The sequence below is a fragment of the Lepisma saccharinum genome, chromosome 7, assembly GCF_977018435.1.
Source record: "Lepisma saccharinum chromosome 7, izLepSacc3.1, whole genome shotgun sequence".
NCBI lineage: Eukaryota > Metazoa > Arthropoda > Insecta > Zygentoma > Lepismatidae > Lepisma > Lepisma saccharinum.
The window spans coordinates 49,181,587-49,205,761 of record NC_139235.1 but is presented as its reverse complement, the minus strand read 5'-3'; the positions used below and the strand labels follow the sequence as shown (position 1 = coordinate 49,205,761).

The following is a 24,175-nucleotide window of genomic DNA, read 5'->3' as shown; positions in this document are numbered from 1 at the left end:
GGGTGGGGTAAGCACTCAAACTTTAGGTCCTCGATGGTAGACAATGTGCACTGGCAGTGTGTGGTCTCGCATTCTCATGGAGCAAGAGCACACCAGTGGACACCAGACCACGTCGTTTCTGCAGAATGGCTGGTTCCAGTTTTTCATGCAAAAGGTTGGAGTAGGTGGTACTGTTTACATTATGACCTCTGGGCATGTAATGTTCCAAGAATTGTCACCTTGTGGTCCCAAAACAAAGTTAGCGTGACCTTTCCAGCAAGTCCTCCACTTGACCAAAGTTGCTTTCCTTGACTGCAGTGACAGAGTGACCTGGATGCGGAGAATCTTCAACGCTGGTTGTGCCCTGTTTGAACTTCTCAGCCCACTCATACACTTGTGATCGACTCGTACAGTTGTCACCGTACTGAACTGTCATGCGGTGATGAATTTCTGTTGGTTTCATGCCTTCGCTCAACAAAAATCTCACGGACATGTCGCTGCTCCAGCTCGGAGCACTCTTGTAAGGGTGCCGCCATCTTGTGTAACTGTTTCCCTGCATCCCGTGCACGAGACAGGCGTGCCAGCCCCAGCTATGAATAGTTTACAGATGTCTTCACAAAATAACAAACATATAATAATCACGGTCGTATTTTAGATTTTTTATGGTACTTTTCTGGTTATTTATTGATTGCATCTTGACAGTGTTGTCACTTTTAAATTTACAGCCCACATAGATCATGCAATATGCTGTGAAGCCGTGTATTACACCAAGGTGCATGTCAACTTTGGCTGCCTGTATCATCTCAGAATGACCTGAAACCCTGCAAGAACCAGATATTTAACATCCCTAAGTGCTTAAAAATGCTTCCCATCATAGTACATATAGGTGCTAGGTGAAAATATCAACACCAAAGACAACACATGTATTTCACAAACTACCAAACGAAACTTAATCAACCGACTGTCTGCACTGTCCCCTCCAATTTTGACCAGATTTGGAAGCATTTTTTCCCTCAGGTCCACTAAACGTGCAATATTAATGTTTTTGCAATAACAAGTTGCAGCATTTTGAAAATTTCAGTTTTTATAAAATGTTGTACATTCTTACAAATGAGTTACAGACCGTGGAATGCACTCATTCTCCAGCTCTTGGGATTGTGTATATTATGTGCAAGTTAAATATGTAGAATTTCAATACTTTCAAAATTTTAAACTTTTTTTCCAGAAAATTCCCTCTCATGGAATTGTCATTTTTTTATTATTTTCTAAGTAGGTACCTCATCAATAGACACATGCGTATTTCTTTTTTGAAAAAAAAGAAGAAATGTGAAATGAGACATTGTAATGTTAAAAAAAAAAAGTAAAGTGCTCCCCTGTGCATAGCACCATGCCATGAAGGCGTATAGGGGGTGTGGGGGTAACGCCCCACACTTTCTTGATCCGGTCGTGAGTGGGGGTGATGTGATCAGCATCACGCCCCTGACCGCCTTTACCCCCCAGGGTTTCCCCCAGGTACCCATGTTATTCGACGCTGGGTGGGCGCCGGGGCCGCTTCCATCGTTAGAAAAGTTCCCGGATTTGAACCGGCCGGGGATCGAACCCTGGACCTTTAGCATGGTAGTCAAACACGTTAATTTTTCATTTTTCTGAAAGGTGTGAGGTGCATTTTCCTACCATGTATTGTCATGAAATGATGCAAAGTGCAAAATAGACTCTTAAACACACAACTTTCTGAAGTTTTTAAAGTCAAATTTACGATTATATTCACAATTTTAAAACCAAAATGTAATAACAGTCTGTGGTAATTTGAATGGATACAGGGAGTTGAACCATTACCCTCAACCCTCTGCACTGCAAGTGAAAATTTTTGCTTCGTTTGTGAAAATTATGTTACATACAAATGATTTCTGTTGGTTTTAGCTCATGGAGATGTATTATAGCCGAGTATTGAGAGTTTCTTGGTATTGGCCAATTCCTTGATGACCTGTGTGAGTTTTGTACGAATAGTATGAAAGTAATTTGTTTCTAATTCATATATTTGCGAATAAAATTACTTGCTTTTTTTTCCTAAATAATTTTGGAGCAAGGTGATTTAAATCACTTTAAATAAATAATTTATAGAATAATGTACATTAGGATTTTGCAGATATCAGAATCACTTTTGGTGATAGTACATTAATCTCGTAATCATAAAAAGTAAAAGAAATAGTGTTCCCCTGTGCTTAGCATCATGCCATGAAGGCATATATGGGGTGTGGGGGTAACGCCCCACACTTTCTTGATCCGGTCGTGAGTGGGGGTAATGTGATCAGCACCATGATCTTGACCCCCTATACCCCCCAGGGTTTCCCCCAGGTACCCATGTTATTCAATGCTGGGTGGGTGCCGGGGCCGCTTCCGTTAGAAAAGTTCCCGGCCTTGAACCGGCTGGGGATCGAACCCAGGACCTTTAGCATGGTAGTCAGACACGTTACCGACTAAGCCACCGCGGCCACTCTCGTAATAATTTAATAGTGCTTATTAGGCTCTAAGATAGAAAATAAAATATATGTACTGATGGTGTGAAGCTCATATGAAGAGAAATGTAAACACACATTTATCTTGATTTAAAATTGAATAATTTTTATAGGCAAAAGTAGCAAACATTTTGTTTAGACTCAGCACATGCTCAGTCGTCTGCTGTAACGTCACCACTAATATGGTCCATTGTTTCATTTGTTGGTGATAGGTCTTTTTTTTTATTCATAGGATATGTGATTCACTTTGGGCAGAAAACAGATTGTAATAAGACTTGTAAAAACATGTTTTTAATTGTAGGGCAAGATATTTTCAATCCTAATGTTTCTTTTCAGGACTGAAAAAAATGCCTGTGCCTGGTCTATTGATACAATAAAAAAAATATTTTCTGATGTGTCAATAGAAGGAGATATAGGTAAGTAAAGATATTATTAGCCTACTTTATTTTCTGTATTTTGTAACTAAACTTTAATTTGACATCCTAAAATTTGTCACATAGTATGCACATGAGTGTCAATCTGTCCCATAACTTTTATTAATATATTCGTCGGGTTTTTGTGTCTTATTAATTTTAACATACTGTAACTTGTATAATGATCAGAGATACATGTTTTGAGTTCTGCATGAGTCTACAGGTATGTAATTAACAATTAGTAAAGTTTAATTTCATTGTTACTATTTGGGGGGGGAGCGTTCTCCGAAAAGTTGATTTTTTTTCTTTTTGCTATTTATTTTCATTGGTTTTGAAAACATCGCTTCTTTCTCAATTTTCATGTTTCAAAACACACTTTTGGCAATAGACATTCCGACATTCTTGGTGCCAAAAGCATGGGTGGGGGTGGTGGGCAGCAGGGAAAGAAAGTCAAAAGCCACCAACAAAGGGTCGGAAAACAGCTGACTGCTCTTTGCTGTTGTATCATTTGTACCTCCAACATTCTTCGTCCCGGAAATATAAAACTTCATTTAGAAGCATGCAGAATTTCAATAACATATTGTGATGTGCGTATTACTCACAGCTAAATAATGAAGAACTTTAAAAAGATCTAAGATCAATTACTTACGTGTGTGAGTACGATTTGTCGATCAAAACAACGTTTCAGAGGTCAAGACTGCCTCCTTCTTCAGGTTAATGCGTATTCTTAGGCACCAAACATGGTGTCACATTAAGAAAGTGTTAGTTGATGATACTGGTTAAAGGTTATGGTGAAAAAGACACTTACTGAAGAACCCGCATTGTAGCTATAAAAACAGTAATTCTGTCCACACACAAATCTAAAACCGCGCATATCACAATCTAAAACCACATAAAAGAAACATCAGAAGCGGCAGTTAGAAGCCACCCGGCCAGTGCTTGGGAGAAGCGAATGTGCAGTGTATGCTCAATACGGAGTAGGAAGCAAACTTCCCCTCCTTTGTTTTCCCCTCATGAAACCTGTGCGTCACCAGTCCAAGGTGAACTCGATTTCCACCTCAGCGGCCCTCCTGACCTCGGACGTAACATAGAAACCCAACTTGGCGTCATTATTCACAGCTTTATCTCATTTTTTGAAAAATACAATCCATCCATCTTCCAAATTGCTTTCATCTATATTAAGTTTATTCCAATTATCCATGCATATATAGGCTGTTTCCTTAACATTCCTATCCAATTTGTTGTTCACTTTTCTGATAACTTCCCTTGTTGCGATCTTATGCCCGCTAACTAATATGTGCTCTGATAGTCCTGTTTTGGGTATCCCCTCCTTTATATCCTTGTCGTGTTCACCCCACCTGATGCGCATGCTCCTTCCTGTCTGTCCCACGTATTCCTTCCCACATTCGCATCTAATCCTATAAACTCCCTTTTTCCCTTCCGGGTCATCTTGCCGATCCCCCCCCCCCCTTCGGAGCATTGAAAAGCATTCACCGGATATTAAGGTAAACATTATATTTGACATCAGGGCGGAGAGATTGTGTAATGACAAAAATGAGAAGGAGAAAGAAATGGCTTGGATAAGGCGAGTGGGGTTAAAGAATGGGTATACGACCTTGGAGATGGATAGGATTGCAAGGAAAGTGAGGAGAATTGTAGGGAAGGAACTGATTAATATTGCTGATAGGGACGTTAAAAATGAGGAACAGGATAGGGGAACATGCTTTGTCGGTGTTCCCTACTATAAAGGAATTTCTGAAAAAATAGAAAAACAAGGAAAGGATACGGTGTGAAATGTGGAATGAATGTAGCATTGAAATATGTTTTACGGAATATAAGAAAGGTGGAAGGGGGAGCAAAGAAGACCCTGAAGAACAGAAAGGTGTCTACAAAATTGTATGCAAATGCGGGAGGGAATATGTAGGACAAAATGGGAAGGAGCATGCGAATCTGATGGAGTGAGCATGATATAGATATCAGAGAAGAGGTTCCAAAAACCGGCCTCGCTGAACACATTATTGAGAGCAAGCATAGAATTATAAAAAGGGAAGTTATTAGGAAAAGTAGTAATAAATTGGACCGAAACATATATGAAGCAGCATATATATGCACAGTTGGAATAAGCTTAATAGGGACGACGGTAAGAAGAGCGATGGATAAATTCCCGTAGAAAATGGGATAATGCCAGTAAAAATTACGCTAAGTTGGGTTTTCATGTCACCGCCGAAGTTTTGAGAGTTGTAGGGGAAGAACATGAATTCTCATTGGATTGGTGACGTTGCGGTTGAGGGGAATCAGTCCCATGGAGAGGAGATAATATCCAACTCTGCGCGTGTAGACCATTGCCCACGCGCTTCACTTTACTGCTGGACGGGAGTTCCTCGTCTGCCAAGTGCACACCTGGATTTTAGTCTTATAGTTTTGGATATGAGTATTTTTTTAGAATGTTTTACCTGGATAGGGATTTTGACAATTTTAATAACTAGGATTTTTAAGTGTTTTTTACCAATTCCTTCAATCATATCCCTATTTAACACTATTTCATGTGACACCATGTCCGGTGTCTAGAATCTATACTTTTTTCGCGCGTAGAAGGGACTGCACTGTAAACACAAGAGCAAAGGTATTACTCTGCCAGGCTTCAGCGATTGGATGATCGTAAAGCTTCTGCTGCTTCCACCACGTGTGAGAGAAAGTTGGCGCGAAAGCAATGTTACAAGCTACGAGAAATTAAATAAAAAGGAAAACTATAACTATTCACAAGATAAGCTGAACTTCTGTACTTAAGAATTTAATTTGAAGATATAAAAGTGTTTACTTGCCTAAGCAGGGTCAGATAGAAAGTTGATTCCTTCCATAGATTCCTCCCCTTCACTGCTGGTGCTGCCGCGACTGCTATCAGCTGGATTGATAACAAGTCGGTCAACAACCATGTCGCACATGTAATCTGATTCCCAGAAGTGTTCCTCTTCTTTCTCCACATGGCGTATAAACGATTTCCACATTTCAGCAGTTACCAGCCTAACACCATCATGAAGCAAAGTTCTGACATCACTTAATTTGAATGTTTTATTGTTCCGAGCAACATGACCCCTTACCTGGCTCCAAACTTGCTGTATAGGATTCAGGACACAATGATAAGGGGGGAGTCTTAACACCTTGTGGCCTTCCTGCTCAGCCATTGAATCCACAACAAACTTATCATAAACGTGGTGAATATTAGCCTCTTTTATCTCGTTTATGAGTTAATCTTTCACCATGTTTGGCCGGCGTTTGATACCATTTGCATCCATCCATTCAATAATATCATGTTTAAGCCACTGCTTGTTAGGAATATGTTCCAACTTAACACAGTGATAGGATGCATTATCTAATATGACCACATTGTTCTGTGAAAGGAGAGATAAAATTTTCTTTAACCAGTTTTTAAAAATGTCACCTGTCATTTCTTCATGGTAATCTACAGTTTTTTAGATTCCATAATGAATTCCCCACCCTCTAAAAATCCATCTTCACTTCCAATATGCAATACAATAAGGCCTTTGCCGGTCGGGTTTCTTAGCCCTGTGGTTAATCCTGAGAGGAAAGCCTGTTTTATAGATTTTACGGCAGAATCTACCAACACCTTAGAAACAGTATGACCTTCATTCACCCACGTTTCATCAAGGAAATACAACTTTTGCCCCTCCAGCCTGTATTCGCGTATTTTCCTCAGGTAGTTCCGGTGCCACAACAATATGTCTTCTTGGTCAACAATAATATTTTTTCTGTTGTGTTGCACAAACTTAAAGCCAATTTCTTTCAGAAGTGTGTGGAAACTTGTTATCTTAAGGTTCGGCAGATCCGGATCACTATTCACACTCACCAACACTTTATTTATTGTTGGCGCTTCGTTCCTCTCAAAAAAGTGATGAACATTACGACGGATGGCACTTCTTGCAACTCATCGCACTGAACTTGTAACACAGGCTTTTGACGTTGACGCTTTTTCCCTGGTGTTGTTAAAATGCCCTTATTTAGAACCTCACTGCACGCAGATTTTACACTCTTAACAGACACACCAGTAAACTCAGATGTCAATTTCATCACATCCTGAATAACCATAGTTGGATATTTCTTGCAAAATTTTGCGAACACATTCAATACAATTTGTTTCTCGCCGCTTTTCAATGGTTTCCGGCTCCAGTGTTTAACGTAGCCAATGCGCACATCCATCTCGCACAAACTGAAATTCCCTCCTGCCTGCCCAGCCTTTACGCATGCATGTTGTACCCAGAGTAAAAATTGTCACGTCTTGTGTATTTATGACAACCTGGAGTTCATTTACGTACTAAATATTGGTTATGATAATTCTAGAGTACGATAATTACAATTATGTTGAAGGAATGTTCTATTTTTGCAAGTTAGAAAGTAGACTATATTTTGTTGCACGTGGCAGGGTCTGTTGTTCAAGCAGACTCAACGAGAAGTGTTGCCAATCCGCCTACTCTTTTGCTAAAATTAGCTCTTTTGAACTTTTTGGCCCTGCATTGGTGACAATAATGGCTTTCAGATATTTGCACAGTAGTATCATACTTATTTGACTTCATTCGAAAATAGACACGGAAGTGACCTATTTTTTGTTTGTTTATTTATTTTCTTTAACAGTAGTGTTAATCCTTGTTGTATTGTTGCAGATGTTCCTATTCGAACGTTCTCTACATCGCTGTTTGCAAATATGATGCTAGATTTTCAAAATTTTGAAAAATGGAAGAAATAAAGTGGCTGAACTTCCATTTCGTTGGTAATTTTCGATTCGTCATACCTCTTACGATTTTTGAGTAAATTAGACGAAATTCTGCACATCTATTCCCTACGTCCATTGCAAAACAGGGTCTACTTCATTTTTTGATAGCATAAAAAAAGAAAATCACAGATCCACGATATTAATTTTTTTTTCAAATTATCTTACAATTTTTGTCCAATTTGCATGAAATTTGGAAAACTCTAAAAATGTATGCAAAACTACTCTAGTTATGTGAATATGTTTATACTACATATATATATTTAATAAACCTATGGATATACAAAGATAACACTCGGAAAGAACTGACCATTCTAAAAATGGCTTTTATTGTGAGGGAAGTGAGGAGGAAAGTTTGTATTCTTTATTCTATGAAAAGTAGCAACAAATAGGGTATGACATGTCCACATTGTGATTATGGAGATTATCCACACAAAGCATTTCTACAATATAATGTAGAACCGTACACACTGTGAGAATTCGCTTTTTTCTATATTCTGCAGTTATTGGTTGACAACACTGTATTCATACACGTGCATTTGTTTACAGTACAGTTCCTTCTAAGTCATAAAAAGCATTTCTACAATATAATGTAGAACCCTACACACTGTGAGAATTCGTTTTTCGATATATTCTGCAGTTATTGGTTGGCAACACTGTATTCATACATGTGAATTTGTTTACAGTACAGTTCCTTCTCAGTCATAAAAAGCATTTCTACAATATAATGTAGAACCCTACACACTGTGAGAATTCGCTTTTCGCTATATTCTGCAGTTATTGGTTGGCAACACTGTATTCATACACGTGCATTTGTTTACTGTACAGTTCCTTCTAAGCACGCATCCAGTATAGTTAGACCTGAAGAAGGAGGAAGTATTTACCTCCGAAACGTCGTGCGGATTAACATATACTCACTCATGTAAGTTTGAAAAGTTTTAATACTATTTTACGTATTTATTTTGCATTTTACAGGGGTAAATACAGTTGAGACTGTTTTATATACTTAACTCAGTTCTGCAAAATTCTGTTTTATATGTAAATTACTGTAGGTTCCTGCAAAATATAATATAAAAATGTGTTAATGAAACTTTATTTGCATTAATGCATTTGCACGTAATTCGGTGTTATACGTACTAATGTTCATAAGATACAGTTAATTTGTACATAGCAGTGTCACAGAAGTGACAGTGTTCAGTTGCTACTGGTCATCCATGGAGAACAGAAAGTGGAAAAGTTACAATCTTGACCAGAAAGTAAAATTTATACGGCAAATGGATACTAATCCACATAAAACTAAAACTGATATAGCTGCAGATTTAGGCATCACTTATACCACACTTTGCACAGTCATTTCTATAAGAAAAGCTATTTTAGACTAGATGTAAAATTAATAAAACTATAGTGTCTACTGTAGTATTTCAGTATCAGTGTGTTCACTAATAAAGTGGCAATTTTAATGTATTTGGGAATCAAACTTTTAGATTCGTTAATTTACCACTTGATGACAGAAATAACCTGTATGTATTACAAGGGTCGTTCAAGGTTGACCAGGACTTTTATTTCTAGACAGGAAATATACATACATAGAAGCACCAAACTATGTCAGTTTTTCAAAGTATTCCCCCTGAACATCCAAACACCGTTGCCGTCGTTGTGGAAGTTCCTTGATGCCTTTGGCCTAGAAAAAAGTAGGTTGGTGTCGTAACCACTGCAGGACAGCGTTCTTGACTTCCTCATCTGTCTGGAAGTGCATCTCGCCCAAATGCTCTTTAAGTGCCCCAAACAAGTGGAAATCACTGAGGCATAAATCTGGACTGTAAGGACTGTGTGGTAAAACCTCCCAGTGCACGCTGGCCAGTGTTGTTTGAGTCAAATGGACCGTGTGGGGCCTGGCATTGTCATGGAGAAGAATGACGTGTTTCGCCACCATTCCAGATCTTTTCTTCCGAACAGCCCCACGTACAGCACCATAAAGCAGTGTTGAGTAATACTTGGCATTAATTGTGGCACCCTTCTCCACAAAATCCACATGGATAACACCTTTCATGTTCCAGAAGACTGTTCCGAAAATCTTACCGGCAGACGGCAGCGCTTTGCTTTTCTTGGGTGGAGGGGAACTTTTATGACACCATTCGTACACTCTTTCCCGTGACAGTGTTTGTTCACCATAGTGTGCTTGCAGTCTACGCCAAATTTGAGCAGGTTTCACCTTCTCCTTCACGAGAAATTTCATTATACACCGCTGTTCCACAGCAACAGATACAGTACTTGCCGCCATCTTTGTTTACACTACTGCGCATGCGCCAAATGTGTTGCAAAGGATCATGGTTACTCGCAAGGAATCATGGTCTTTCCTGCCCTAGTAATGCAGCGCTACATTGATTCATTAATATTTTACGCACGAAAGTCCTGGTCAACCTTGAACGACCCTTGTACATATATCTTGTTCCTCAAAATAGATACAATTACATTATTTTAATAATCATATGACATGCTATCTAAATCTGGTTTGAAAGTAATTCTCAGTTATACTTATTTTTTTCTCTTCACCTTGACACACGTATATATCAGGTTCAACTGTATCCCCTTATCTAATTTCAAAAATTCACTTACTTAAACTTTTTCTGTGAGGTATTTCATAAGGTTACAGTGTTCTTAACCAAATAAAGGATTAGTATATTTAAGGAGAAATTTTTCATTGGCATTTGAACATTGTCACTAAGTTGTTTAAGATTAAATATTTGACTACTATCCTACAGAATACTTCATTTCCAGTTATACACAAATAACAAACATTCACAAGACACTACCTCTCGGCACATTAGGCAAAGGAAGACAGCACAGATCAACTCCAGGCTTGCCTCATATCCTGTCAAAACATTCTTTGAATCTTCTGCTGTGCATGACATATATTTTTCCACTAATGTCTTTCCTTGAAAAAAAATAATTGAAAAGTACAGACAACATACGAGCTTTGACTTGACCCTCCAAAAAAAAATAGCCTACTTTTAAGCTGCATGCACTGCTACATTTATAAAAAATCACCTCGTGACACTTGGGTTCCAGTAAGTAAAATATTGATGAAATTCACAGTTTTGGAGATGACAACATTAACTGGATGTGGCTACTGAATAAATCAAACCCTTTGCAATGATATTTCGCAGATCTTCAGTTGTCATACCTTGTAATTTCAATTTCTCCGAAGTCAAGAATTACAATTCTATGTTACTATATTTTCTGAGGCTTTTTTAACTCAATTTCAAGAAAGAAAAATAAAATTCTTCATTATTCTAGGTATGCATGTAGCTTAACGTTACATAGCAATGTCACAAATTAAGTCACATACACTACCTCATATTGACCAAACAAGTCGAGTCTAAAAGTTGAGTTTTTTACTGAGAGTTAGGTTCACGTAGTGCTTCCTTTCTGCCAAACACTGACAAAATTCCATGCACGGCCATGTTTGAGCCCATGCTGAAAAAAAAGGTTGCATTTCTAAGCACTGATACTTTATTTGCAGACATCCTGCCGGTAGGTCTACACATAGAAAAATTCAAGCCTCAGACTAAATGCCTTCATTATAAAAACCTGGCTTAAAAATCTAATTTTTTAACTATTGTTACGCAAATTTCCACCATAATTTTCGTTCTTAGAATGCAATTTTGAGCAAATCATACTTGACTTGCTTGGGTAAAGCAGTTCAGTGTACATATATAATTATGCAGACAATTACTTTGTTTGGTATTTATTTTGGTTGCATTTTTCAGCATTCAGAAATAAAGGTTTGTATACTGCTGGACAAAAAAAACCGGACACCTTAATATTTGACATCTGAATTGCAATTACTTATGAATTACGCTCTCGGTTAAGTATTGAACAATTGAACATTCATTATTGAACATTTTCCACAGTTTTCCGTTTATTATTTATCTATTTATTTATTTATTTACTCGTATTTACTTATTTGGAACACTTAGTAGGCTCAAAATTAATTTCATGCAATTTTGTTTTAATTTATTGATTTTCAATTCCTGTTGATGTTATTTTGTTTAATGTCTAGAGAGGCATGAATTTTGGTTCTTAGTAACCATAGTAACATATATTATTGACATTGTCATTGCTGGTATTTTTCTTGCAAGTGTATTGTAAGTTTGCTGCTAGCTTGAAAATGAGACGTGAAGAGGTAGTGTAAAAGCAGTAGCTCTTCGCGATGATGGTCGTAGTGTACACTATATTGCTAAGGTGCTAAATATAGCACGAAGTACTATCCATGAAGGTCTCAGACGGTATGACGCAACCGGTTCCTATGGTAGAAGACCGGGTTCTGGTCAGAAACGATGCACAACAGCACGGGAAGATCGTTTAATGCGTATCATAGTCTTAAGAGACTGTCGTACGACTTCAAATATTGTGGCACAGCATTTGAGAAATGTTCATAGAACTGTGGTTTCTTCACGAACAGTTCGTAGAAGACTGAATGAAAGTGGTTTATCATCTCGGAGGCCGGCTGCAGGTCCCAGGTTGTTAGCACGTCACCGGAAGCGAAGACTGGAATTTTCTACAAAACACTTACGTTGGAATGTGGAGCAGTGGGAAAAGGTTTTATTCTCTGATGAGTCAGAATTCAACCTACGTTCATCAGACGGGCTTGAACATGTGTATAGAAGACCTAATGAGCGTTATGCACAATGTTGTTTCGTTGAAATAACACCCTTTGGAGGTGGTGGTGTCATGGTCTGGGGAGGTATCTCTTTACAAGGACGTACAGAGTTGGTTCTTGTAGATAATGAGGCAATGGCAGCTTGCAGGTATATTACAGAATGTGTGGCAGATCATGTAGTACCATATGCACCATTCATAGGCCCGGACTTTGTTTTTATGCATGACAATGTGCGTCCTCACGTTGCGAATATTGTCACGGAGTACTTGGACGAAGTTGCGATTACGCGATTAGAATGGCCACCACAAAGTCCGGACCTAAATCCGATAGAGCACGTCTGGGATCAACTGAAACGACATATCAGAAACCGCGCAATAGTTCCAGAAACAATTGAAGAGCTAAGATGTGCTATTCAAGAAGAATGGGAGCAATTGGACCAAGAAGTGATTGCCAACCTTATTCGAAGTATGCCACGGCGGTTACAAGCTGTAATTGATGGCAGGGGAGGTAACACCCGCTATTAGACCCCACCAGTACCAGTTAACAATATTAAAAAAAAAATATTGCTAAGATTTTTTTTGGTAGTTTTCTGTAACTTTCGTTTATGTTCTAATTTAACTTATTAACAATAAATTTTAATTTGCTTTCTGTTGAATATATTCAGGATTTCTTATTTCCAATAATTTCTGCAACATTTACTTAGCCTTCAAATCAGAATTTATACGTTATCACAAAAAATGCAAGTGTCCGGGTTTTTTTGTCCAGCAGTATATATAATAGATCATCCATGTAATCTAAAATAATAATTCAGTTGCAGTTCTGCCAGCTGAAAAGTTTAGGTTCAGTACATGTAAGATAAGTTTGGCTACCTGTCAATAAGAATTCATGCTGAAAAGAATTTTCCATCAATTCAATACTGCTAGATTACCATGGACAAAATATATGTCCAATGTTCTCATTTGTTTTAAACAAGGAGCATTGATTAAATTGGATTATTTTTTTTTTAATCACTTTAAAGAAATTATTTATAGAACAATGTATGTATATAAGGAATTTGTAAATATCACTTTTTGTGAAAGTACATTAATCTCATAATCATTGAATGGTGTTAGAAAGGAAACAATATATATATATATATATTTTGAATTTTTCAACTGTCCGGTGAGTGTTTCCTTTTACCTACTTTGATTTTTACTTAGCCCTTTTGGCCCTCCTTGCTTTATATATATGTGTGTGTGTGTGTGTGTGTGTGTGTGTGTGTGGGTGTGCGTGTGCATGTGCCTGCCTGCGTGCGTGCGTGTGTGTGCGCGCGCGTGGGGGATGAGAAAAATTACCAGCATTAAGAGGGACTTTTTCGTTCCGAGGTAATTTTGGTGGTTCCTCGGAACGAGAGAGCACATTATTTAATATTATGGCCGAACGGGCAAAGGAAAATTTAATGTCGTGGTATTAATCGACGAAGGGGACGAAGATCTATATTTTGATAAAAGATAGAACAATGTCCGACAATTGTACTCGGAGTTATGCTACAAAACAGTGCATATTTCTGGTTCCTCTTTTCGGGGCATTGTACCTGTACGTGTGTATCAGGTGTTTATCGGTTCCTCTCAACGGGGCTCTGTGCTTATCACCTACACACAATGTGTGTGTCGTCCATGCGATGCCAGAGACATCTGCAGTGTGTGAAAAATTGCGGAACTACATCAGCGGTGACGTCAAGGCGGAGCGAGGAAGGTCGTAGGGGGTGGGGCCTGCGGTTGCAGAGAACAGCGTTGTCGGATCTCCCCCTCAACTTACATGACTCAGCATTTTTCACTGACGGCTCTGAACGTTGCATTGTTCGCAATGCTGCATAAGTTGCAACGCTGGAGAATGCAGCGTTGCTACATCATTGCCTACATGGGAAATGTTAACGGTGCTTCACGATTGCGTTCTAAGAGGTTTCGTTGTGTGATAGTAGCCGTATTTAATATATCGGTTTGAGCTAGGGCAATTATGTCTCGTATTTCTCGGAAAAGATACATATAAAGCAAGAATTGTAGCTATCTGCCAGAGGGCGCGTGTGAGCGAGCAAAGAATATTGTAGGAAATGCTTGTGTATTTCCTCATCAAGAAAGCAAACTAGTAGGATTTCTTCATGTATTAATTAACAAAATATTCAACCAGAGTTCCTATGCTAGAATACTGGAAATGATTGCGCTTAATCTAACTAAAGCACAAAAGCCAGATACAGGACAGTATAGTACAAAAACAACATACATATTTACGTTCTTAATTGTGGTCTAACTATTCATTTTCTCCGTCTACTCCACTCGTTAAAAATTTGCATCTCCTCCTCTGTGGTGACAGTGGCGTATTTAAGAGTACGACTTCAATCTCCTTCCCGAAATACCTTCCACCATTAAAATGTTTCATTCGTCACTAGAATGCAGATGCATATCTTCAAAAATGGCAAAATACGTAGTTAAACATTAATAAGAATACGTTCTTCACTAACATTTCAATATTTTTCTTAATACATGTCTCTAAAGTAAGGTTGAATTCACACCGAACTTACAGGCGACACATGTTGCTTGAGGATTTCACCAATCCAACGCAAGTTTCTGAGCTCTATCATGCCTGCCGCTACGTTATGAAACGTTGCTGCGGATTGACGCGTTTCCAATCGACATATGTAATTTGCACTTGCTGGTTCAGAGTGAAATCCACGTGTTGCTTGACGTTTCGGTCTGAAAGTTACAGGCGACAAACAACACGGAGATGTCAAACAGCTTTCAGACCAAAGCAACACACAACACATGTTGCTTCGGAACTAGTGAATCAATATCAACGTTTCACACCTTAGCGGTAGCCCCAGAAGACTGAGTTCGACTGGTGACATTCTCAAGCAGCACGTGTCTCTTCAATGTGAAATCTCTCAATGAGAGAAGAGCCCAGTTCGAGCGACATGCAAAAGCTCACTAAAGCAACACATACACCGCGCACAAGCAACAGACCAAGTCAATTTGATGCACGACCCGAGTGACATGGTGATTTCACACCCAAGCGACAAGCGACACGAGACCCTTCAATCTAATGCAAAAGATTCATTGCATATGCGGGAACAACAGAAACAGGTGACACAAAGCACCGTAGTGAGAGCATAGTCCAGTCCAAGCTACAAATTCAGCTTGTGTCGCTTCAGTTCAATTTTTTTCTTTTCAAGAAGCACGTTACAGGGGGATTTCACACTGAAACGACACGACACGCATGATTTTATGCGATCAATAAAGGTTTCGATTTCCTGTGGGGCATAGCACCTTGCACTGGCGTACGCAGGGGGTAGCTGATGGGGTTACTGCCCTCCAGAAATTTTTAGATGAAAATTTGTTAAGAACTCAAAGAAAGGAAAGATGTAAACGCAAACCTCCCTTAAAGTTAAAATGACACCCGATAACCATTTCTGTCTTCGAGTACAATTTTAACAGAGTGAAAAGTTCAAAATGTACGATAGCCTATATATTTTATTCGGTATCCCACAATTCTAGAACAAAGCTATATACTATACACCTTTACAATTTCAGCCCCTCCAGAACAAAAATCCTTACGCCAGTGGCACCGTGAGAACAATTGGAGCAGACTATGATATCGAAAACCAGAAAACTACGGCGACTCAATTGTATTTAACTTAGTATATGGCACATGTTTTCCCTCTTCTCGAGTGGCAGCAACGAATCGTCCCCTAGGTATGGCCAGTGCATCGCCCAGTGGCATATACATGAGGGAGGGATGAAAGATAGGCCTGTGGCAAGGAGTAGCAAGTCTCCATTTTCACTTCACAGCCTAACAAAGAAAACTAAAGGTGGCCAGGAGGGGAAATTTCCTTTGGGCTCAGGATTGTGGTGTGTGTTGCAAGGCGTGCTGTCGACAGTGGCGGCGATTGGGTTCCAAAACTGGGTTGGGCAAAGGAACTTTACTTTTCCTTTATAGATAAGCTTTAGCATAGTGTCGGAGCAAAAGTGGCTAAAAGTGGGGGGGGGCAACTGCCACCCGACGCTCCCTCAGTCAGTAATGATTATTCGACTGTGAAATCAGTTGAAATATTGGAATCAGATTCTTTCCTCATTCATCCATACACATTCTATTTCATTTCGCTTTGTAATAAAAATAAGCACTTGATAAATTTTAAAAAATATATATTTTTAAAATTGTTTTTAAAATCAAAGAAATTAGACAGAAATATGACTGACACATTTTAAGAAAGAAGTTACAGTCCGTGAATTACTTTTTCACAGTGTTCAATAATTTTATTAGGAAGCGCTTTTCTGCCATTTTATTTAACCGCAACGGTGCGGATGTGTGGTGTTTAGAAGAAATTTAGGAAGGGACACGTCATGCCCAGGCCAGGATTCAAACCCGGAAACCCTGGCATCGTATTACACTGAACTAACCTCTCCCCCAGATTTTGGAGGACAGAAAGTAAGTTATTAATATAATATACAAGATGTAATATTCGACCCAGTGTATAGGGGCCTCCCCGATGGCGCAGTGGTAGCGCCGTTGCCTTGTAATCAAGGGGTCCCGGGTTCGATACCCGGTGGAGGCACATAGTGGTTCGGATCCCACTTTAAACTGTAGGTCCAGTCCCGATTAGCCTTACTGTGCATAAAGTGGACTTAAAACACCAAATCAAACCAAACCAGTGTATAGTGCACCTCCACTGCATATCGCCAGTTTACAAGGCGAATCTCATATTCTCTATACCCTGTACTATTCACAGTTACAATACAAGTGTTAACCCATTGAGAAACCTAAGTTTGCCATTTTGGAATCTCTCTCTCCAGGACGTAGTGTAATCAAGGGGTCCAGACTTCGTTACCCGGTTGAGGCAATTGTGGTTCCGATCCCACTTTAAACTGTAGGTTCAATCCCGATTACCCTTTCTAGGCATAAAGTGTACTTGAAAACAATCTTACGTTGAACTTGATTGAAATTACATTTTTGCTTGCAAGTTTGAATATGTATATTAATAATAATAATATTAACAATAATTACTTTAGTTAATAGAGTACGTAATGAAGTACGAAAACATTGGGATCTGATCAAATTGTCCTTTGCTTATAGAGATGTTACTGACGCAAGTATTGATGGAATGAACTGCAATGAGTTATTTGCTACCCATGAAAAAAAACGAACCAAAGGAAAACGCCGCCCGCCTCCCCCCTCCCTGTCCTGTTTAAGGGGGGAGAGTGGTCAGACGTTCAGACCAGACGCTTGGCAACTCTGAACTACCCTTTCTTTGTCAGTGCCAGGGGGGAGGGTGCGAAGAAGTGTTTGCGCACCTTTTAATTTTCTTCCGCACCCATTTTTCAACCAATAACACCAACTCTTAGAGTGCCATACCCGGTGGAGGCACATAGTGGTTCGGATCCCACTTTAAACTGTAGGTCCAGTCTCGATTAGCCTTACTGTGCATAAAGTGGACTTAAAATACCAACTCAACAACAACTATTAGAGTGCCATGCTGTCTCATGTCATATTCAGCGCCGAATGTTACGTTCTAAAGTGAGACCGCTGTTATTGTTTACAACAGGCAAACACTGATCACCGATTTCTTTACTGTCGGCAGTTTATCAAGGCAAGCCGCCATTGTCTTTCTTTCGTCAGCATTATTGTTAAGAATTGTTTCTTCTTATGTTTCACGTAGTCTGTGTTTGTCGATAAATGCCTATAGCTCAGTGTCAGGTGTTTTATGTTATCCTTTGCGTTGTTGATACACCGTTTTGTTGTCTGTCTACTGTCGGATCAAAAATTATGTATACTCGAGTTTTGGACTCCAATTAAAAATTAATCAGTAGACCTACATAAAAACGAGTTACATCAAAATTTGACTGTTTCAATTCTGTATTAAGCTATAGTAACCAATTCTTTTCCGAGTATGATTCGATTTTTAGTCGTCTTGAGAATAAAAAAAAGTGCCGTTTCTTGCATTTTCCAAACAAGAAATCCAAAAAATTAAAAAAAATCGTCCGATCGTGATCAAATTTAAATATGCAGGTAGAAAGGTTGTAAATAGAATTCTTAATTCTCAATTTTTTTTATTGGCTAAAAAGTCAAATGTGTCTTATCAATTTTCTGAAACATATTCCCTCCCATCCCGTGGGAAAATACCTTGCTTGCCTTTCCTTGGAAAAAATCTTCCAATTTTTCATGTATGTCATTGGCCTCCCTTCAACAAGCTGTTCTTTTCAAATTTTTGGCCTCTCCGATGGCGCAGTGGTAGCATCGTCTCCTTGTAATGAAGGGGTTCCGGGTTCGATTCCCGGTGGAGGCATATAGTGGTTCGAATCCCACTTTAAACTAGATCCAGTCCCGATTAGCCTCACTGTGCACAAAGTGTACTTAAACACCAACTAAATCAATCAATCAATCAATCAAATTTCTAAACATGTCTTGTACTAAAACCGAGCAAGAGTGAAGCAGTTGGAGTTTTAAAATCCACTTTATGCACAGTTAGTCTGGACCTATAGTTTAAAGTGGGATCCAAACCACTGTGTGCCTCCATCGGGTATCGAACCCGGGACACCTTTCGCTAGTTTTATCCACTTTCATTGGCATATTATTGGAATATTAATTAGTGGCTAAAACATGCATGTATGTTTGATGTTTTCTTTATTTTCAACACCGCGCCCCTAAAATTTCACTCCACACCCTCTCAGCACTACTACAGAGCATTCATTCCCCGACATTCGCTACGAGACTCGGCAGCATGCTGCCCGGCGTCAGCGCTTGTCTTTCCCAGTGAACGGGTCCGCGACAGTCGCACGCTACAGTCTGTTTTTTTCGCTCTCCCTGCCTTTGCTCTCTTTCCCTTTCTGTTGACGTTGCAGACTGACGCCAGTATAATCCTCCGTCGGAAGTTGTGTTGTGTCGTGTCCGTTTGTTGAAGATTGTGGCTTAATATGGCACCACAAAAGTTTACATTGCAACAAAGAATTTACATTGTCGAGTGTTACTTCGGAAAGAGGAATTGTGGAGAAGTGCGACGACGTTTTGCAACGAAATTTCCTGGTGTTCCCTTTCCACATAGAACCACTATATTAAACCTCGTAAAAAAGTTTAGAGTAACAGGGTCAGTTCTGAATAAAAGTGGAAAGAAAAATGGGGAAATATAAAAAATCAAGTATACAAAGACAATCCGCACACCATCAGTGAGTTAAAAGAGAGTATTGTACGAGAAATCGGGACAATTACAGTAGACGAACTTGCACGTGTAAATGCCAATTTCTTTCGGAGATGCCAGGAATGTGTTGCAGCAGAGGGACATCATTTTCAACACCTTCTGTAGTCAAGGTTAGTACACAATATGAAAACTGTAATTTTAATAGCCGACTCTAGCGACTGTCGCGGACCCCGTTCACAGGGAAAGACGAGCGCTGCTACAGGGCCGCTTGCCGCCGAGTCTCGTAGCGAATGTAAGGAATGCTCTGTATATAATTAATTCTGGCAACGCACAAAGATTTACGATTGTGGTTTTCTCTCCGTTGGGGACAACGAGGACGTTTAAGTAAGCAAATAAATAAAATAATAATAATAAACAGTTGTGTTTATATACGTACGTATACGTATATAATTTGTATCCCCTCCTCCACATTCACCTGAAAGTGGCAACAGTTGTGATTCGTGGGACCGTATGTTCAGTTGATATCTATGTTTTGGCTTTTTGAGTGTGTGCAATATTCCCCAAGGCCCTCTTCTCTTGTTGTTGCTGTGCAGAAACACAATAATCCTGAAATCGCTTGTATAGCTAGGAATTAAGTACAATGTAAGTGACAGCGTTGAAGAGATTAGAGGGAAGAAATGGTATGGCAATGAGCGAAGTTGCCAAACGAAGAATGTGTGTATGAGAAATTACTATTGTTTTTGCATGCTTAGTTCGTCATTAACTACTTTCCTTTTGTTGCAACATATGATTTTTACTTCAAGACTTATAATAGGTCTGTGTGGGCCTCCCTGATGGCGCAGTGGCAGCGTCGTCACCTTGTAATCGGGGGTCCATGGTTCGATACCCTGTGGAAACACATAGTTGTTCGGATTCCACTTTAAAATGTAGTTCCAGTCCCGATTAGTCTTTCTGTGCATAAAGTCGACTTAAAACAACAAATAAACAACAAATCAATTCAATTATAATGAATGCTTTCATTATACTTTAATAATCCTAATTATTATGCATTGAAATATATATTGATACAATCAACTCCATAAAATATTAATAGATTGAAGAAACAGGTGTATATAACTTTACTCTTCTTGTTTAAAGTAATCGAATTTTGAAGGAAAATGTAACTCACTTCCCCTTTTGTTATTTAGTGTCTAGTGGAGTGAACTACTAATTCTGACAGCAAATTCAATGAGTCATGATATTCATCCTGGTCAGGCAGGGTGTGGCTGTCTTTAGATTGTGTTTCTTATCACATATTTAATAGTTCATCCTCATGCCGCAATTAACCTGTATACATATAATTTTGACTATAAATAGCAAAATGCAAGTAAAAACTTCTTGATATTTACGATTTTCTTCGCATCAAAATTGTGGACATACGCCTAGTAGGCTCCTGTTGTCTGCAAGAAAAAATCTGGAATTTTATGAAATTTCTTGCCGCGTCTCATCGGGCTTGAAATGTATTACTTCACAAGAAAATTTTGAACAACTGTACTATCTTGCATTACGAGTTATAAAAGTAAGTAAATTCATCAAAAACTTTCACAAATCGTGTTTTAATACTGTCATAAACAGAATAGTGGTTGAAAGTGCTTGGGTATGGTTTGTGGAGGATTCTTTTAAAAGGAATCATTATCGTAAAATCTGATAATTTTCGCCAAAGTCATGTAAATGTTTTTAGTGAAAGAATAGCCTCACAGTTTCCATACGTCTGAATTATTGGCTCTACAATGGCTTTTGTGATAGTTCAACGGTTTGAGAGCTTTGATAAGGATTGATTGTGCCAAGCTCGCACTGGCGTACCCATGTAGTTGATAGGAGTTATGGCCCCGTATTTGACCCAGGTTTAAACAAAATAGAAGTCGAATAAATGAGAAGATGGCAAAATTTTAGACTGTGTGCTAAGAAGAATAAGCCATAACCAGTGGCGTAAATAACACCCCCGCAACCCCATCGTGCGGGGGAAGGGGACGAGCTTCGGGGGTGCATTAAGTTTTGTTGATTTGGAGTTTCAAAGTCCACTTTATGCACATTAAGGCTAATCGGGAATGGACCTACAGTTTAAAGTGGAATCCGAACCACTATGTGCCTCCATCGGGTATCGAACCCCGAACCCCTTGATTGCAAGGCGACGACGCTACCACTGCACCATCGGGGAGGCCCTGGGGACGCATTAAGAATGACCGATAGTTCACGAGTTTTATTTTTGGCGTTAAAATATATTTTCAACCAAACATGTATTTTTATGCACCTGCAACTGCAACATAAAATGTTAATCACTAGAAAAGTAGAAAGCGAATTACCAGATTAGAAGAAAAATCTTCATTAGCTGAATATTTCAACCTCCGATTATTATACCCTACTACTTAACCGGACAGAAACGTCGTCGCCTTGTAATCAAGGGGTTCCTGGTTCGATACCCGGTGGAGGCACACAGTGGTTCGGATCCCACTTTAAACTGTAGGTCCAGTCCCGATTAGCCTTTCTGTGCATAAAGTGAACTTAAAACACCAAATCAATCAATTAAACCGGACAGAAAAGAGAGAGATTTTGGTTATGCTACTCCTCTATTTTAGACGCTGTTTATTGTGTTGGTTGGTTTCTTGTGTTTATTAGCTGTTTACCAATAGGTTCGATAAACACTTTAATGGTGCTTGGTGTAAAGGTAAAATTAATGATTGGATAGGTTTAAGTAAAAAAGAAATCAAAGAACACCAAACCGATATCACATGGTATATTTGGTGTTGCGATATTTTCGAAACTATTAGTTACAAGTACGAAATTTGGTGATTTGAATTAACTGTGAATTATCAAGTTGATACAATATGATATCCTATTCTTTGTTTGGGTGTTTTACTCTGCCCAACAATCGAACGTAATCTGAACGTAGCTGTCACGATCCACATTCGTTCATACGTAACTCAGTTCTGCGTAATTCGGTTTTATACGTCATTTACTGCAGGTCTCGGGAAAATATAATTTCAAAACGTGTTAATTAACCTTTACTTGTATGTAATGCATTTATAGGAAAGGTAATTCTGTGTTATACCTATAACATAAAATACAGTTGATTTGTACGTAACCAAGCTACAACAATGTCACACCAAAACACAAATACGCAACAGGATAGGTGGATATGGCGGCGGTCGGTCTGCGAGAAACGGGAGTGCGGCGCGGCGGTGTCAAAGAGAATACAACAAACAGAGGCGGCACGCGGCATGAAATCAGAGGAGATTTGACGCAGTTGTTCAGAACAAGATACCAATTTTATTTTGTACGTACACTAAGGTTGACCACGTTTTCTGAACAGAAAATCAGGACATCCATGAATGCGTACGGGAGGGGGGGGGTTGTAGTTATAACCAAAAGAGCACGGTCCAGTACACCCTGCCCCCCTCTTTGGAAAAGAAAAAGTCATGCTGCTTATATGTTTCCTGAAATATTACATAATTCTCTGTAATCTATTTTCCTTTTGATTTTATTTGATTTTTGTTATTTAACACCGTCTTATTGTCACTTTTGGCTAATTGCAACAATGAATATCTATGATATGATTAAATTCATGAGAGGGGAAAAGTTACATGCTTGACCAGAAAGTAAATTGTATACGGGAAGTAGACGCTAATCGACATAAAACTATTAAAGTGGCAAATGTAATGTACTTAAGAATCAAACTGTTAACTTTTAAATTCGTTAATTTAGCACTTTATGACAGAAATGACCTGTATTATACTGTATGTTGTAACTCAAAATATATGCACTTATTTTAATAATGGCGTGTTATGTAAATCTGATTTGAAAGTAATTCTCAGTTATACGCAGGGGCTCTGATCACTGAAAAAAATTAATGAATGTCTCACTTTCTCCCTTTTTTAAGTTTTGGCCTCAGCGTTCGGAATCTCGTAAAAGCTAGGGGTGTGCGGGATTTCGAAAAGTCGGGACCAGGATCGGGGAAAAAATTTCTCGTCCCGATCCCGGCAGTCGGGAAATACCGAATGCTCATTTTAAAATGTCGTTATTTCTCGACGTTTTCTGCATTGTCAATTTCTGGAACTTATCGTAAATTGTTAGTATTTAATTCACAGTTCGAATGCAGAATATTAATATACCACAGATGGACATGTCACAAGTTTCGTCAACCATAATAGCAAAATATTCCCGACTTTTAATATCTGCTACCACGGAGCGCAAAACAGATCTCCCTAATATATCAATGACCTCGTTCAAAATGTCATGTGAGAGCCATTTGTAGCCTGAACGTCCCATCCACTACCCTAGTTCATGCACATCGTCTTTTGAAACTCTTTTTTAGTAAAAATTTTAACAATACTCAGACTGTCTCTGGTCATAGCCTCCTCAGAGTTGATGGTTTAGCGGTCTCAGCCCCTCCCCCCCCAAAGTTGATGGTCTAGAAAATTTTAAATGTTTACTAAAGTTAAGTTCATGTGGCACAATTCAGAGTAAACTTTACAAGAGAAGCAAAATAATACATTAGATCCTCTTAAGCAAAATTATTTGGGTGCTCTGCCCCCACATAGTTAATATTGAGGGGGCTCGAGCCCCCCCCCCCCCAAGCCCTATGGAGTCGGCGCCTATGGTTATACGTATTATTTTCTCTTC

The 24,175-nt window shown here is 39.0% G+C and overlaps 1 protein-coding gene across 4 annotated transcripts in view; it reads left to right on the top strand.

Moving 5' to 3' along the window:
• LOC145989850 (activator of 90 kDa heat shock protein ATPase homolog 1) overlaps positions 1-24,175 on the top strand; it is a 104,641-nt gene that overhangs the window by 23,885 nt on the left and 56,581 nt on the right. For all 4 annotated transcript variants that reach the window (XM_083125304.1, XM_083125303.1, XM_083125305.1 and 1 more), the window contains exon 3: positions 2,832-2,911. In XM_083125304.1, the coding sequence (XP_082981430.1) occupies positions 2,832-2,911 (80 nt within the window). The remainder of the gene's footprint in view (positions 1-2,831; positions 2,912-24,175) is intronic.